At 41.6% G+C, this 18,416-nt stretch overlaps 1 protein-coding gene across 1 annotated transcript; it reads left to right on the forward strand.

Annotated features, from left to right (window-relative positions):
- Positions 1-4,434: 4,434 nt before the first annotated feature.
- prdm13 (PR domain containing 13) lies at positions 4,435-10,237 on the forward strand. The gene is made up of 4 exons (XM_046400417.1): positions 4,435-4,602; positions 6,162-6,293; positions 6,400-6,520; positions 8,554-10,237. Exons 1-4 carry the CDS (start codon positions 4,435-4,437, stop codon positions 10,041-10,043), a joined length of 1,911 nt encoding a protein of 636 aa, XP_046256373.1. The 3' UTR covers positions 10,044-10,237.
- Positions 10,238-18,416: the final 8,179 nt, after the last annotated feature.

Consider the following 18,416-nt stretch of genomic DNA (forward strand, 5'->3'; position numbering starts at 1 on the left):
AAATAAATGGATACATACAGAAACAGAGGTTTGTCCAAAGGAATTTTCTAAAAATCAAATCAGCAATTGTGATTTAAAACCTTATTATTATTATCATTATTACAAGATGTTACAAAGCTACACAGTAATAATACCATAAATAACAACCATGACTTGAACTGAAATGTGGCCAGTCAAGGCTGCGCGTCTTTAAACCTGCTCTTTGCCATTAAAGTTGTTATGTTCACGCTTTTAGCTTTGCAGATACAAACGGCAGAGGGTCACTAACCTTCATCCTGCAAGAAAAACCCCGCTTTACTCCGAGCCGAGGGAAAGAGCATCTTATATTCACCACGAAGGGCAAAAGTTGTGACTTTCTTTGAAACCTGTGATTTTCTGTCACTTCTCGCATATGCTTTGGGTGGCTAAATCCCAATTAGGGTCGGCTGACACGCTGCTCTATTCAAGCAGGGCCCGGCCTGCATACATTTGCCTAGGAATGAACCTCTCAAATAGATTTCCTGCTAAATGCGTTGGACAGCAGAGAGAATCGGCCTGAGTGACACGTTCTTTCTGAGGCGCTCGAGTGAGAAAAGGTATGAATTTATAAGGTACACCGAAACATATCAATTCACGCAACTTCACACGCTTTTATCCTCGTCTCTTCATGCGAGACAAAGTGAGTTTAAGTCAGAGAAATGTGCCTTGAAAAAGCCCGGCGCAGAAACTTTGTAGAAACTTTGAATACCGAAACGGTGCAGCCCACTTCGGGGTGGAAAAAAGGAGAGACGGCGTTTTGAATGAAATCACGCATGAACAACGTTCAATCAGGTGCCGTTTATTCGGCTCCTCTCTAATGCGATCTTGAATATTAGTCTGGGTTAAAACCCAATCATGTCATCTGGTGGGAGTCCCATACAAGCATAATTACTATTCAAACGCGTCGCTAATGTCCCACCCGCATCAAGGCAGCTGGTCTGCCCTTACTGCAGCTTGCATCTTTCCCCAGGTTTCTCAGAAACTAAAAAACCTTAAATATGACACCTTACATAAAGAGGAGAAAGGCGTGGAATAAGACAAACAGGCCTGTCCAAAGCTTTTCTCTTTATCTGAGAGCGAGTTCACATACGAGAGGAATAAAAAATACCAAGTCTTTAGTTGCAGAGTTCAGCCTGTTCAGAAAAACCAAAAGAATGAGGATTGAACTTTTCTTTCTTTCTCTTTTAATTGGAAGACGTGTGACCAAATAAATGTGAGAGGTGCCGAAAGTGCGGGCTTACATGTGGAGAAATAAATGGATTTAGACGAACACAAAGTCATTTCTAAGACGTGGGAATCTGTGAGAAATAGGCCACATTGCTAAGTGGGACAATGATTGGGCTCTTCTGAATAGACCCAAACAAAGTTTATGGGTCGACATAAAAAATGTGTTTTCTTCTGAGCTCAGAGGGGTCTTAAATGGTAGGCCATTGAAACCAGTCCAGGAGAGGTGGTGGTGAACCCTTGGCACTCCTGAAGTATAGTCAGGGAGCATGAATGGAGATCCCTGGTGGGGCATTGCTCTCTGTATTTACCGCGTTGCTTTGCAGACAGGTTGTTCCTCTATATTCATGGCTCATTAATGGCCAACCAGTTAAATCGGAGCCCCATCGTTTAGACAGTTAAAATCCAAAAAAAAAAAAAAAAAAAGGCTGGCAAGAGCCGGGCAGAACCGCCCATAAAAACGTCTCCCTTCTCTCCCAACTCCGATCCTTCTCAGGTCGTTATTTAAGTTTATGAAAGGCGTGCTGAGATTATTTAATGAAAGCGCACTTGCGGAATGCTGTTGATTGACTCCGCAATACTGTCCCAGAATAAAGGTCCGACCATGTAATTAATGTGTCTTTTTTTTAAGAAGAGGAGGTACAATACCGCCGGTGAAGCCATTTAATTTCATTTAATTTTCCATCCCATTTGCTTCCAACACTGTTGTCACCGCGACACCGAGCCTTTTGACTGCTCCTCGGGACTTGAGAGCGCACATGGAGCGGGGATTCACTCCAGCTTCTTCTCCGCAAACAGAAAGGAAACGTCTTCGCCCCCACCCCTCCTCTCCTCGGAGAATAATTAATTTCACTGTGGAGAAGTGGGGCTTTAAAGCAGCGCAGGGGTGGATGGGAACCAGCCGCAAATGGCTAGGCGTTAATAAATAACCTCTCCGCACAGCCAGGCGCAAACATTGCGCCTATTGATGAGATTGTTCGCGTGTCGTTTAGGCTCTTTGACTGAGTGTGGAGGAGCGCAGGGAGGAGTGAGGGATGAATGTATATTAGTTTATTTACTGCATTTTATTATACTATCTGGCTGTTTAGATGTTTTGTGTTTTTGTTTGTTTGTTTTTTTGTGTGTGTGTGGGGGGGGGGGTAAAATAATTTGTTAAAAAACAAATTAAATTAATGAATTTAAACACAACACTGTGTTGGTTAATTTATTCTTTATTTTCCTGAAAAAAATTAAAGAAATAAAAAAATCAATACTTCATGCAGGTATACAAATTTTCACCTCTGGGCATTCATCAATCTGCATGATCTGTTAAAATGAGCCCAGAAGATTTGTTTTTGACATCAGATGGAGGCTATAGGCTACTTGTCATGATTCACGTTCAGAGATTCCACATGGACAAGTCAAAATGTCAGCATGTTCACCCGTAGCTTCTTCTTCTCTGGTCAGACTCTTCATCACTGCATGAAAAGGCCAAAACAACAACTTTACACAAGTTACTGCACGGAGACACACGTTGGAGGCTGCCTCTCCTCTCCAACCGCTTTTCAGAACTGCTTTCCATTAATGTAAGAGTGTTGTTTGCCGAACCAACAAGTGAGTTGCTGGTCCATCAAAATTATTCCTGAGGTTTTGAGTTGAATGTCACCTATTTGGAAATTAGATTTTTTTTTTCAGATAAGCAAAAAAATGAATTGATCCTTCTGAGAGACTTTAAATCACACAAATCAAATAAATAAATGAATAAAATACACGGTCGCAAAGTGGAAACGAGGGCTGCTTTTAATCCATGAAAAGTTTTGGAAATACTGAATTTTCTCATCAGCGTTATGCTTTTTTGATTTTATTTTTCTTGCAAAATTAATCTGTCGAGACACTCGAGTGGAACCAAACATTTAATCACAACAATTTAAATCATATTCCTGGAGAATCTGACATTTGATTCTGACTTTAAAATGAAAAAGAAAACAATGAAATAATTCATTTTACGATTATGTTCTATTTATGCAAATTTTTTCATCATCTATTTACATTATATTCCTGTACACATTTTTGCTTCGTGTGATACTGTGAATTGTCCCAAAGAAATAGAAATTCATACTGCTTACCTGAAGTTAAAATATAAAGTAAAATAAAACAATGAGAAAAAATATTTTTTTTTATTTGATTGTCCTGTCCTTGATCGTGAATTCAGCAGAATGTACCTGACATGAATGAGGAAGACAAGACAAGAAAACCACAAGTGTGTGCGTGTGTGTTTGCGTTGGGAAGATGGTGATGGTTATTTTCTATTTTCCCTCTCTCCCTCTCTCTCTCTCTCTCTCTTCCTGCTGGTGGTTCTCCCTTTTCAGTACCTGCCCGATCTCAACCCGGCACACGCCGAGAGTCAATAGAAGTTAACAAGTCCTCTAAACTTTCCTGCTCCCTTTGTTACACTAAGGACACAAAGGAGGAGGGGGAATAAAGCGCTTTGAAGTGTATTAAACTCAAAGAATGCCAGCCAAGTAGATTTAAAGTAGCCACTGATTTCCAAAACCTGGCTTGAAAGGGAAGAGTGAAAAAGGGTGAGGATTTATGGATAAATTATACAGTGGATTTGTCAGTTAAAATATCGGAACTGTCTGGAGGACAAAGCCACATGCTGAGGATTAATGGTCGCTCTGGACCTTTGATTCTGCACCCTCTTTTCTCTGCCCTTGACAAATTGGATTTTGGGGATGGGAAGGTCGCCTGGCCCTTTGTGTCTCTTGACCGGTTTGGAGCAATTCATTATGCGGCGGGGTGAGGGAAAGTCTCCATGTGACCAGGCCGGCCCGTTTTCCCTCTCCTCACAGCTGCTGGGAGAGGCCAACTCTCTCACACTCAGGCACACACTGCTCTCTGCAAACTCAGGACCACTCCCCCCATCCTCCGCTCCCCCTTTAAAACCACCTTATAGCACAGCATCACCCCCCACCCCCCCCCGCTTCCCACACACACACACACTCGCACACTTGCATCCCTTAGCTGGAGAGTTCGGGAGGGTGGGGGTGACTACCTTGCCTGCAACATCACTAGAAAAGCCGGAGAGCATAACGCCAGAGCGTCACTTTGAGGGCGGATATCAGCCGGTCCTCAGCCTCTCGTCCTCCTCCTCCTTCACCTTTTCCTCCTCCTCCTTCCCTGCACTCTTCCACTGGGTCTCCATCAGCCTTCATGGTTCTGATCTCACCCCACGCCATGCAAGCCACCCGGGCGTCCACCACCATCAGTGTGTTTGCGGACTGCAGCATCCCGGCCGGGCTCCGGATAGGACCGGTACCGGGTATCTTCAAACTCGGAAAGTACGTGTCGGACCGTAAGGAAGTCGGACCCAAGAAAAAGGTTAGTTATAAACACTTGATAAAACGTTTTACCCTAAGTTGTAAGTTTGACTGTATGTTCAGCTCAAAAAATGCGTCTTATTTTGAAATACTTGGAAGTGAAGAGAGTTGATCAGGTGCTCTGGGCCGCTTGGGAAAAAAAGTTAAGCTACATTGCTGGCAATTTATTACCAAATTAGTTAGGCTATTTTAGAATTATTAGCAAAAAACAACAACAAACAAACAAAAAACAACCCTAAAACTATAGTCAAACTTAGTCTTTTCCAGTTTAAGTGAGGACGTTTTGCGATTACAAGAATATTACACATCTATATATGGCCCACTGTAATATCTAAACACACTATTTTGTACTTCTTTTAATCTGAAGCGTGTGTAATATCTAAAACGAACTTACTGGATTTAGCTGCACTGTCAAACTCCATCGGGCCTTCGGTTATTAATTGGTTTGGCCTGTCAACTTGGAAATAATTGCGCTCCATTAGTGGCTGACTTGTCAGTCTGTGCTTCTACTTAACCGGCCTAATGGGCGACCCGGGTCTGCTGTGTGGGGTTTCATGCCCACGGCCGCCTCACATTTCACTGCCTGGCGGGCCTGTTATCCCGATGAGCCGTTTAATTTTAATGTAATCCGGCCACAGAAAGATGCCACTCAGGCCGGGTTCGCAGCCCACGGCGAGGAAAACTGATAATAATAATAATAATAATAATAATAATAAGAATTAAACAGTGCTAAAAATAAACATAAAACAAAATTGTATTCATGTTACTGGGCTGGGATAATTAAAATTATCAGATCAGACTAAATGGATCAGTGGTGTCAAATACTAGTATAATATTTTTTTGGCTTACAAGAAGCAAATTTGAAAATGAAAGTATTAATAAATTAGTATCATTAAATATTAACATTAAAGAAACTTAAAAGAAAAACTCAAAGTTGAAAACAGTCATTTTGACACGCAGATGAGTGTCTTTAAGCGCATCTATAACCGCACCCTGTTATTGTTGAAGCTGTCAGCGGTTGTGATTGATGCGTCTAAATGCGTGGCCCCGGGCTGCTGGCGATCATCAGGTGCAATCTCTGTGTCAAATGTCGCGCTTCGATCTTTAATGTCCTTGAACAGTTTAGAAACGCTCTGACACTCCTCAAATTCGTTTCCCATATCAACTCAATTAGGCCCGTGTGTCATTCTCTTTAGTAAATTATCAGCAGAGCGGATAAAGACGCATTAAGCGCGCTTTGGTCATGCTTGGCCGCAGCACCTCTGAGTAATAAAGCAGACAGCCATGAATGACAATATCGGTGACAAATTCGTTAAATGAAAAATAAAAAACCAATGGATGAATGCAATTAATAAATATTGGGATTGATAGGTCCACGGTTTGACAAGAAGAACTGAAAAAGGCCCGTGTGTTACTGACTGCGTTCATTTAGTTTTCGTTACAGCGTCTCTTTGTGTCCCTGACGGAGACGTGTCAACGGGGCTTGGTTTTCACTGTTCTCATCATACTGTAGCAATTGTCAATCTCGTGCGTATTCTGAGCGTTTGTTTGCTGGTTTAGATCCGCTTGGTACGGGGGGAGTTCGTGGACGAGTCGGGCTGTCCCGTGCCAGACTGGATCGGGTTCATCCGCGCCGCCAGGAACAGCCAAGAGCAAAACCTGGAGGCCGTGTCGGATTTACCTGGCGGACAGGTGAATTTTCATCACCTCACACTTTCAGGCCCGTTCTTTTCCTCTCCCTTTCGGACACTTCAGTTAACTCCACGCTCTCTGCTCCCTCTTTTCCTTTCTACTAAAGATATTCTACCGCGTGCTGAGAGAAATCCCTGCAGGAGAGGAGCTCAGTGTTTGGTACTCCAACGCTCTGGCCCAGTGGTACGACATCCCCACCACGGCGACTCCCACACACGACGAGAGAGGTAATTCAGACTGCTGATAAACATCCGGGTGTGTGTGTGTGCGTGTGTGCGTGTGTGTGTGTGTGTGGGGGTAATAATAATAATAATAATAATAATAATAATAATAATGTATTTATTGCACAGCAATTGCTGGGCAACAAATGACAGAGCAGAGAGGGCTGACACTGACACAGCATCGACATGCTGAGGGGACCATCACTGCACAGTTAAATGACTGCCAATACCCGTGATGTGTCTCCTTTATCGCTCAGAGATGGAAATCGATTGGATGTTGGGTTTTTTTCCCCCTTCAGGCAGCCGATTCGTTTTTTTCTTTTTTTTGTCATTCATTAATTTATTTGAAGTTGAATCGTTTCGCAAAACAATAACAGAAGAAATCGAAGAATTGTTTTCTTATTGGGGGGGGGGGGGGGGGGGGGGGGTAAATTCGTTTAAATAAAGGGATGGAAATAATGGATCAAGCCTACAGTAATTAAGACTTAGTGTGGGACATTAATATTCACTGAACAGCAAATAATAATAATAAATACGACTGCAAGGATATTAGACACAAGACAATAAAGAATTAGAATCACAAACACTTCATTGATCCCTGGGGGAAACTGGGTGAAGTCTAAAGGCCAAGTAGTATTAATAAAAATAGAAATGTGTTTCCAAAATATAAAATAAAATATAAAAATAAATATATAATTTGTTGAATGACCGCGGCTGTTCTTTCCTTTCAGGAAATTTGAGTTTTGTCACCAGCCTGTGTTAAGACTTTTAATCTCTGTGTTTGGGCTGGTTAAGATAATTTGGCGTTAGCGCTTGGGGATTATTCTCTAATCTTGGCATACACTTGAGCTCAGCAGGGACTAATCCGTTAAAACAAGGTTGCTATCAACAGATACTTTACAGGAAATTCCATCAATTTTGGATTCTACATTTTGGAAAGGCCTCTTAAGTTACTGAATAGCTAAATGTAAAATGTAGAAGCTTGAAATGATACCAAATTTGCGTCAAGCGAAATTAAAATAATTGTGATAAAGTAATTACTGCGCTTAAAACGCAGAATAAAAAAGCAATTAAAAGCTTAAATTGACGTGCCTCGGCGACCGTGGAAGAAGAAGTGGCTGGTGATTCAGATGCGAGACTGAGGTTAACAAATGTCATCGCGTCATTAATATTCATGTATTCAAAAGCAAATACATTCAAAAACAAGTGTTTCACGGCAAATTAGGTGAGTGGATCAAGGTATTGTGGCCTAATGAATGCTAACTTTTATGTGGGGTGTATATTGCCCTGATTCTCCGGCCGAACGCACCGTGTGCGCTCCTGGACATACGCTCGCTCCCATTATTAGGCGTCAACAGATGGGCCGCAGCCATTGTTTCTGGAGACTTGCGATTTCAAGCAACAGCTGCTGTCACTTCCACGGGAAAGAGCACAAGGAGGGAAAGTCCCGCATTCAATGCATGGGTTTCTGAGCGCCAGATTGGGCAGGGTGTTTGCTCTTTTGATGGCGATCATAAACAATAGTCCGTATCAGGATTACAAAATCATTACATCTATATTAACCTCTGAGTGCTCGTCTGGGGGTCATTGAGATGGCTTCCTGCGTTTATTTGGCACCGGATCTTACAAACCGGATCATATCCATTAGGCCGAAATTTAAATTTCAGTTGAAGTGACTGATGAGAATGAGGTTGTTTAAAGGGACAAACATCAGTCTGTTTTACAACAGTCCCTCGATTCTGATGCCAATGCAGTGCAAAATGTATGTATTTTCCATTACATCACACCCTCCATTCAATTTATGCGATTGTTTTGCGTGGCTGCGGTGCTGTCATAGAGGAAAAGGGGGCTCAGTTGTCTGCGGAGGGACTCGGAGATTGTTTGTCCACAGGTTGCCGAACCTGTTATTTACTTTTACGCACGGGTATTTATTGTAAATTATCGTGCCATCAGTGTTATCTGGCCTCATGCTGTGTTGTGTGGCTTAGTGATCCTTAGACATCTGATCATTAATGTCATGTTTGCTGTTGTCTTCACAGGTGAGGAGCGTTACATCTGCTGGTACTGCTGGAGAATATTCAAATACCCGAACACACTGAAGGCCCACGTCCACTTCCACTGCGCCCTGAGCAGCGGACGGGGGTTTGTGAGCAGCGAGCAGGTCAGAGGCACGGAGACCATCAGTAGGTCACCAAAGTCTGGAGACATCCCCAACACCTCCACGTCTCCGAGGAGCGGTCACAGTAACTCCTCCATCTCAGACTCAGGCAGGAGGACAGTGTCCTCCTCGCCGTTTCCAAACAAAACGGGACTGTCAAAGAAAAGCAGCTCAGAGGAACAGGACAGGGCCCTCGACATGAGCGTTACCTCGGCCAGAAATCAAGGACACATCCTCGGCTTCGGCGCCACATCCTCAGTGCTGAGCAGCATGGGCTTCCACCCGGGTGTGCGCTCTGCCTTCAAACCGACCGGCGTCTCCAAAGTCCCGAGCGCTGACTCCTCCAGAGAGGAGGCAAATGGGAAGTTGGGCGGCCTGGGATTCGGCAAACTCATTGGGAACATGAAACCAATCCGCAATGTAGCCGAGACTCTAAACGGAGGGGGGAACCACCCTCCCAAGTGCACACCTGCAGTTATGGACTCCGCATCCCCAATGGTGCCATGCACAAACGCCATTCGAGGTTTCCCGTTGCTGCCTCACATGGAGGAGACTTCAGCTTTTAAACACGTGGAGAGTCGGATGCATTCCAGTCTGTCCCCCTCCCGTTACCCCCAGATGCCCCCTGGACTCCATTTTGAGAGGTTCTCTCTCCCTCACTTCGACGGTGTGAAGACTTACGGTGGAGACTGCAACATCCCACTCATGCCTTTCACTGTCTACAACGGTGAGCTTCTGTACAGCTCACCTTATTATCCGCTCAAATTCCACTTCAGCAACCTCCTCAAGTATCCTGAGTCCATGTCCTACTTTGGCGCGCCCTCACTAAGCCAAGACCTGGGCTCAATCACCAACATCGACCGGGAGATCGCCATGCACACGCAACAGCTGTCTGAAATCGCCGCAGAGAAGAATCGGACGAGGCTGGACACGATGCCCGCCGGGAGCGCCAGCAACGCCTCGTCTGGCAAACCGAAAAAGGGACACCTGTGTCTGTATTGCGGCAAGCTGTATTCGAGGAAATACGGCCTGAAAATCCACATGAGGACTCACACAGGTTACAAGCCGCTCAAGTGCAAGGTGTGCTTCAGGCCGTTTGGAGACCCAAGCAACCTGAACAAACACATCCGACTCCACGCAGAGGGAAACACGCCCTACAGGTGCGACTTCTGCGGCAAGGTGCTGGTGCGAAGGCGGGACCTGGAGAGGCACGTCAAGTCCAGACATCCCGGGCAGACAGTCAAGAAACTGGACGACAAACCGAGCGGCCTGTTCGAGGACGCAGAGCACAAGAGCGACAATGACAGCGACGTGGACGTGTGCTTCACCGACGACCAGAGCGACCAAGAGTCGAGCAAGAATAATGACTGAGATGTTTTCACGTCCACGCAGAGACTGCTCACTGACTCTCTATTCTGTACACAACAAAAACATGTCATTCAGCCTTGTATTGAATCTTGATTTTTTATATTTTACACACTGACCCACGGACGCCTGAACTAAATGCTAGCAATGTTTCCAAACTTAATGATGGCTCACAGTTGAAATGTTGCTTTTTGACCTAGAGGGGACTCACGCTTTTGTTTCCTGTTCCATCGTGACACATTCGGGAAAAAAATATTATTGTCTTTATAATTAGTTGTCCCTCGCAGTAATCAGGCAGGTAAAAATGTTCAGTGTCTCGTTCAAGGACACTTGTACAATGTTTCGCTGCTTCAGACAAAAAAAGATGTAAATCACCATAATTATTTTCATTTTGGACGCAAATGGATAAATCTGTCTTTGTCTGCTGCATTTAAAACTACTGACACTTAAACAAAGCAATCGCAGCACACCTGCACACAAAGCAAGAACAATGATCCAGCATGACTCAAAGACATTTTCAGTGGCTTTAAGAGAAAAGCTGTCAAGGCTCAACATGAGACTAAATGACTTCTTAAGTCAGATAGATTTTTTTCCGTGTATAAAAAAGGGACACAGAACTGTCTTTTGTATCGCCTTCATTTGAGAAAAGATCCATGCGTTTTAACTAAAGGCATAATCCAAAAAAGAAAATAAAAAGCACTGCATTCCATCAGACTGTATATGGACGCACTGTGACATTATGAGCTGTAAAAGAACAGGATTTTTTTAAAAACATTTTTTAAACACTGTTTTTAATGTGAATAAAAGTGGGCAAGAACTTCCCATATTCCCTTCTAAACTGACAGTTGCACTTTAAAACAGCAATGGGCATTTCTTTTCAACAAAAACAGGTGCATAATTATTATTGTGACCGAACTTATCTGATTCCCTGCGCCTCCCTGAAGAACACGCTATGCTTAAATTTGCACTTTCTTGCCGAGGCGCGCTGTTCTTAAAGAGGCAGCCCGCAGCAGCGCCGACTTTATTTAAGGAATTATTTCTAGAGAAAGAAAATTGTGCTGATTGCAGTTCTAGCCGATGTAAAGAAGTGTAAAGTATGATATTTCACATTGCAGTGGAGAAGTGTTGTAAACGTTTGTTTATAAGTGATATTGTCTATGAGCACAATGTTTTACTCCTGTCCATTAAGTCGTTGGTTTTTGAATAAATTTAATTTAAAATATCACAAAAGTTGGTTGTTGTTGTTGTTTTTGTTGTCCGCGACAACAACTCAGTTAACGCAAACGCTCTAACGCTGACGTTTTCTGCGTAAACCTGATCAAAGCTTTTCGTTATTTTTGGTTTTTCGTTTTGTTTGACAAAATCAGCTCTAAAAATGCAGCTGAACAGATAGATTCAGGTGGGCGAGTACGTTTTTATGTTTCATTTCTTTCTTTCTTTATTTTTTAGCAGTGTTACATTGCTGTTGTGGTATGGCACAGTATTAAATCTCACTGTACTCAGGCAGTTTGGCCTCAGCAAAGGTGGCTGCAAGGTGGCCTGATTGCATGTCAAAACCCCCAAATGCTCGAAATAATCTTCTAATTTTTAAGGCCTCAGTCTTGTCATCAAGAAAAAAGGGAGGTAGCAATATGCTGCTTTCTTCTTTTACTGCTACTACTAACAATAATAATAACAATAATAATAATGACAATACTGATTGATTTTGTTGTTCAGCTAATTGATTATCCCCTTTTCCCAATCCCGCTATACCCAACACAAATGGCAGTAACACTGCAATATAAAAATACTCTGTTACAAGTATAAAAGTCCTGCATTCAAATATAAGTAAAAGTTTGTAGGCCCAAGTATTATTAGTAAGACTTATCACACCATGCATCAGTGTGTAGTCAGCATTTCCCTGTTGTCTGGGTCGTGCTGAACTACACTATACAGACAAAAGTATCCAGACACACCCAGGCTCTTTCTCAGGGGTTGGGCTGGACCCCTTACTTCCAGTGAAAGGAAATCTTAATGCTGCTGCATATTAAGACAATCTGAAAGAGTTTGGTGTGGAAGAACTTGACTAGTCCACACCGAGCCCTGACCTCAACCCCATCCAACACCTTTGGGATGAACTGGGACAGAGATTGTGAGCCAGGCCTTTTGGTCCAACATCAGTGCCTGACCTCACAAATGTTCGACTGCATGAATGGGCAAAAATTCCCACAGAAACATCTTGTGGAAAGCCTTCCCAGAAGAGCGGAAGCTGTTACAGCTGCAAAGCTGTCTGTGTATTTAGAATGCAATGCCAGTAAAGTTGGTGTAATGGTCAGGTGCCACAATACTTTTGTCCATATGGTATATCTTATGTGCTGTTGCGTTTATTTGTAAAGTAAGGCTTAGTGGAGTAAAGAGAATAATATTTCAGTCTGAAATGTAGTGGAGTAGAGGAATAAAGTGGCATCAAGTGAGAATACTTTAGTACAGGTAACATTTTTTAAAAATAAATACAGTACTGGAGTAAATGTACTTCAGCAGTCTATCGAGACCTGCAGAAGTGTCCAGTCACTTTGGCAAATGAGAAAGATAATATTTTCTTGCTAACATAACAAAGTATGTACACATTTACTGCAACCTGTCCAAACAGAACTATTTAATATCCATGTAAGAACTCAGCTCTAATGGAACATTCCTGAAGAGGTCAACACAATCTAAAATGTGAATGTTGAATTCCTATTCTGCTCCAAGGACTGTTTGTCTTTTAAATGCTAACATTTCATCGTTATTCATTTTGATTCCTACAAGTCTTTGCATTTTAAGTATTACACCTTCACCATTGAGGTGAAAAACAAAAGCTGTCACCTCTTATTTGGATGTGGTGGACTCCAGCAGGCTTAGTGTGCTGCCATTTCAGCAGCTGCCTTCAACTCACTTTTACTCCGCTGACCAGTCAAACACCTTCAGCTTCACACAGAACAGCAGAAAAATCAACTGAAGCCATTTTTGCGGCCTGCCATTTTGTAGCACACTCACTATTATTTTCTGGTCAAATCTAATACTGAAAGCAGCATAGAGTTTTCTTCTGTTGATTATATTTGTATTGCTTCTTACTTTATTTTTTGTGTCTCTTATGTTATATTTTCTGTCCGAAAATAAATGTGAATTCCTTCTATCCTATAATTACCTGGCTTTATTACTTTATTTTCCACTCAGTTGACTTGGTTGGGGTGCGACAATGTGGAAAAAATATATACAGACAAGACATCCCACACTGAGGGCCGCTGGCAATTTCATACTTTAAATTGGCCGCTGGTGAATGAATTCTGCAGGATGTAAAGGCAGTAAAGATAGGTGCGACCTTGTTGAGGCACACTGAATCCATCTGTGAAAATGTTATAGAATCTACCTATAGTGTGTCACTATATTCAGTCTTTCCTGTCCCTGACACTTGGATTTGATACATTGTCACGTCGGTGACACTAGAAAAAACTTCAAAATTAAAAGTACATATAGAGAGAGTAACACACATGTATAGTTTTTTCCTTTTTCCTTTCATAGTGTTCAGGCTACATGGGTTATACATGCAGATCTCCCATAAAATCCCCATTCTCCCATTATTTTTTGCTTTGTGTCTTCTATGTGAAAACTCATGCTGTTGGTGCATCGCTGGGTGAGGTACAATGTATTCCATTTAAGAAATGCTGTACCAAAAAATGAGACAAATACGCAAAATTGCTGTTTCTTAATATTACATACATTTTCTAGAACATAAAATGACTCAAAAGGGGAATCAGGGAGCAGCATAGTGAACCATAATATGAATAATAATCAGCGCAGAAGTTTCAGTCTGTTACAGACTTTCAGCATACACGTTTTTTATCATGAAAAAATGGTGACAATTCATTCAAATGTGAGTGTTGCTAAATAAGACTCAAAATCATGTCCTGCCCTCACAATATGTGAAAACCAAGTCCTCATTCACATTTATTCAACTCTGCTCCTCTGTTAGGGTTCTTTCGACAAAACAGTGAATGGTCTTTGCCCATTCAGTGATCAAATGTTGTGCAGGTCCTCTGTTGCTGACAATATTTTACTCACATCTTAATATATATATATATATATATATATATATATATATATATATATATATATATATATATATATATATATATATATTTACATATAAAATATATTTCTATCTGTGCTCAGACAGTTCCTTCTCCTTGCATAAGACCTGCATTTACTTAATCAGCCTTGATGTGAAGTAAAACAGTGGAGTCCGACAAGGATGTGCACTGACCACGACGCAGCCAGTGTGACATTAGAATATCTCATCTGTTGTCTAATGATGGCGATATCTTTCAGCAGTGCTTGAACTGGAATAAAGACAACAGCAGTGCTTGCCACCTGCATAATATCAACACGCAGCATTTTTGAGGGTACAAATTTTGTTACTATTACATTACATCACATTACACTTCATTTAGCAGGCACTAAATGAGATACAGATGGTAATCATTGACTGCAAAGTTACTTCAGAAATGTAATCAAATACTCATTGCCTGAGTAACAGCAAAAATATGTCAAAGGTGCCTTGAAACCACACCAAAGCCTCAGTAATCTCTTATCACAAATTTTGCAATTAATATGTGTAGAACTGGCCTATAAAATGAGATATTATGGTTAAGAGAGCAGCCAGCCTACATAATATTTACTGATCATCAACAGCTAGGCTAATGTTAACATGCAATTTTACTATCCACCTCTGTATAAAACAGGTGATTTCTGACTGTAGGGCATTGGCTAACATGTTAACCATTCCAGTTGAGTCACATTCTCCTTCTTTGTTAGAAATTAACCTCATCCTTCACACATCCATCTGTGCTAAGCTACCAGACTTGTTGTCCACAAAACTAATATCCACCCTCCATCAAACTCCTGGTAAGAACAAACCAACTGCACAAAATGACAAAATAGCCAAGCATTAGTGGGATTGGTAACTATAATGTGCCATAAACACTGACTTTCAAAATCTAACTGAAAAACGCTATCACATTACTGTAATGTGTTTTTATGTTGTGCTACTGCCTACTACTGATGGTCAGTCACATGCACAGTTTAACAATGTTTACACCTGCTGGGCTCTGGACAAATCCAGAGTTAAATTAAACCATCTGTCTAAACTATGTCTCAGACATTTCTGCTGTCAAGAAATTGCTATTACCAGGACAAACAAGTACAGGAAAAAACACCACTGATCTCTTTTTATCCAATGGAGTGTGGTGTAAAAAAACAAAAACTTTTCCGACAGAGAGGCAGGAACTGCTTGCTAAGAGCAGAAAAAAATGTGCTGGTATTCCATTCTGGTGACTGCTACCCCAATTCAAGAGCTGTCTGTTTGATCTCAATGGGTATGAATGGACATTTTGACTCTGCCTCTGAAAAATGTGGCCTTTTCCTTCCAGATAACTGCCCAGAGTGGAGCAGTTTAAATATCTTGAAGATTTTCCATTAGCAAGAGTGAAAAGGATATTGGGGTTAAGTGCAAGCCAGGTGCCTGCAATGGTAAAGAAAGAACTGAACTATAAAGCCCAGACAAAGCTTTTGATTTGCTGTTTGATCTTTGTTCACCTAATGGTCACAAGCTTTAGATCTTGTTGGAAAGAATGACATTGCAGATACAAGTGATCAGATTAGGTTTAGGATGGGGATCCCACTCTTAAAGACTGAAGAGTTCTGTGATTGTACTGTCCGAGCTTCCCTTGTTGTAAGGAACTATCCTGAAAAAACAGATTCTTTGCAGTTGACTGTAACGTGACAAATTTAGTTTCTTGATAGCTCATATTTACTCCCTTGCATTTAAGACAAAAGAGAGACACAGCACATACACAGACTTTCCCTGAAAAGTATATCAAACATGTATTCTCATTACAAGTGGACACAATGCACACTATGATTCAACCCACAGGAATAATTGTAATTAACTCCAAAGTGTTTTCACTCTCAGCAGGGGAGTGTCTTCAGATGGTTGGAGCTGCCTGTCCCTTTGTGTTTGCTACCCTGTGTTCACTGTACCTTGTATTATATCTTCTGCTCCGGGTACAATACTCAGGGCTCTTCAGCGTGGGCCCCCACATCAGTCTGGACCCAATCCAGTCGCTGTTTGTGTTCAAAGCCCCTTTACTCTCTCACACTATAATACCCTGCTTGCTCATCCCCTCCCACCAGCGTTTTCAATCAATTAGTGCCGTTCATTAGTGGGAACACTGGAAAAAAGAATTTGATTGAGAGAGTTTGACTCCCAGCCTAGAATTTGATCCAAAACCAAAATTCACTGGCAGGCCAACCACCCCACAGACTTGTTTCCAGGCTACAATTTAGCCTCTTCTAAAGCCTGATGTTGGTATCCTTGATCACAGGACCCTTTTTCAGCAGCTTGCTTCAACGGAGCAAGCATTAAATAGGACATGGTAAAGACAGGGCATGTTTTAGACTCATGTTTGTGTGTGGGCCAGTTCTCCCACACCAAACTCATCCAGAATGTCTTTATGGACTTTGCTTTGTGCAGTGGGACACAATCATGCTGGAAAAGGGCCTTACACAAACTGTAGCCACAAAGTTGGAAGCATAGCATTGTCCAAAATGTCTTGGTATGTTGAAGCATTAAGAGCCCCCTTCACTGTAAGTAAGGGGTTCAGCCCAAGCCGTGAAAAATACCCCCATAGCAAACCTGAATTCAATAATAAAGAGGTCTGTCCCAATACTTTTATCCATATAGTGTATGTTTCATTGAAGACTTTGCTTAACTGAAAGAGTTCAGAAAACACCAGTGAAGGTAAAGTTCTAGTAAAATCTTTTGTCGCATTGTTAAACAAATATCCTACAAAACATGAAACTTATACTGAGAAATATCTAGTTTTGTTGCTGAAGGTTGTTTTAAAGGCTGAGACTGGGAAAAAACAAAAATAAAAGTGGAAATTCTAATTTCTGCAGGGATGCAGAGATCTTTGGTGAGGAATCACTTAGCCTTCATTCAGCAGCTTCAGGATGTGATGAAAATGATGGTAACGCCAAAGAACACTGAAAGATGTTGGCTTGCCAGCTAGAAACATCAGATCCTAAACGAGTGCTAGTGTGTATGTGTACGTGTGTGTGGACGTCAGCGCATTCAAAATGGTCTGCATTCAATTGTGTGTCCATGTGTTTGCCAGATAATTTAATCACGGCTTTTTCAACTGAGGGCAATGGCCAGACCCAGACCCAGATTGACTTGTGAGGCATAAAACATTCATACTGTGCATGTCCGTTTGCACAGGTTTCCTCTCCTTGACACTGGGAACACAATTGCTTGACAGATTATGCATAGTTTTATAAAAGAGATTTTATGTCAGCAGGTAGAGCGGGTCAGCTACGATCACAATGCATTTCTAACTGTCAGTCCTAAGCCTGGATAAATGGAAATGGTTGTGTCAGGTGAAACACCTGGCATAAAAAAGCTATGCCAAACTGGCATAAATTGTGGCACAAAAAGGCTGTTCAGTTTAAATGAGCAAGTGTTAATATTCTATGCTAGTATGCTACATTTAGATCCTTAATGTAATAAACATTAAACCTGCTTAACATCAGCAAATTAGCATGTTTATTATGAGCATGTTAGCATAGCATAACATTAGCATATGCATACCAAGTGCAGACTCACACAGCTGCTAGCTTTTCTTCTCCATAACAAAACAGATGATATCACATTAAGATAACAATAACCCACAATTCAACAAAGAGAGATACCAGTTTCCTGACAGTACCCTCGGTCAACCAGATTTCAGTACAGCCACTAAACACGTGAACTGTTCCTTTAAACAACTGTCTACACTACCAAGGGGGTTACTGTGAAACACATCAAATAATAAATAACATTACTAACATTAACTGTGAAACAAAAACCCAAAGTATATTAGTATGTCATGCTGACATAGTTTTCAACTAGACTACAGCAGCATAGCAGAATACCTGAAATTCAGTTATGGGTTTTGGTTTTGGTGTGTCACCCCAAGCTTTTCAGTGGGCCTCTCCAGCCACCCCTTACACCCCTCAAAACATCATACATATTTTCTAGTATTTATAGTATCTAGCCAAGCTGACAGTATTGATTTTTTTGGTCTAAAGTTTGATTTTCTTTTTCTGAGATGTCACATATCACCCCAATGGAAGTAAATTGAATTGTCTTTAGCATACACCAGCTTTCGTGTCTTTCAAACTATACATTTCCTGGAAATCCCTTGTGTGTGTTCATGCCATACAGTGCCGGAATGGCTAACCCTGGCACTCACAATACAAACAACTATATAGACAGGAAATGAATTAGTGTAAATATATTTAACGGCTACAGCAGAATAAATA

The sequence above is a fragment of the Scatophagus argus genome, chromosome 9 (assembly GCF_020382885.2).
Source record: "Scatophagus argus isolate fScaArg1 chromosome 9, fScaArg1.pri, whole genome shotgun sequence".
In the NCBI taxonomy this organism is placed as follows: domain Eukaryota; kingdom Metazoa; phylum Chordata; class Actinopteri; family Scatophagidae; genus Scatophagus; species Scatophagus argus.

Bases quoted from the DNA above. Each gene is read 5' to 3' on its own strand.
- prdm13 (XM_046400417.1), top strand. From the start codon at position 4,435: ATGGTTCTGATCTCACCCCACGCCATGCAAGCCACCCGGGCGTCCACC. The intron at 4,603-6,161 runs GTTAGTTATAAA...TTGCTGGTTTAG, and splicing joins AAGTCGGACCCAAGAAAAAG to ATCCGCTTGGTACGGGGGGA. The intron at 6,294-6,399 runs GTGAATTTTCAT...TTTCTACTAAAG, and splicing joins CGGATTTACCTGGCGGACAG to ATATTCTACCGCGTGCTGAG.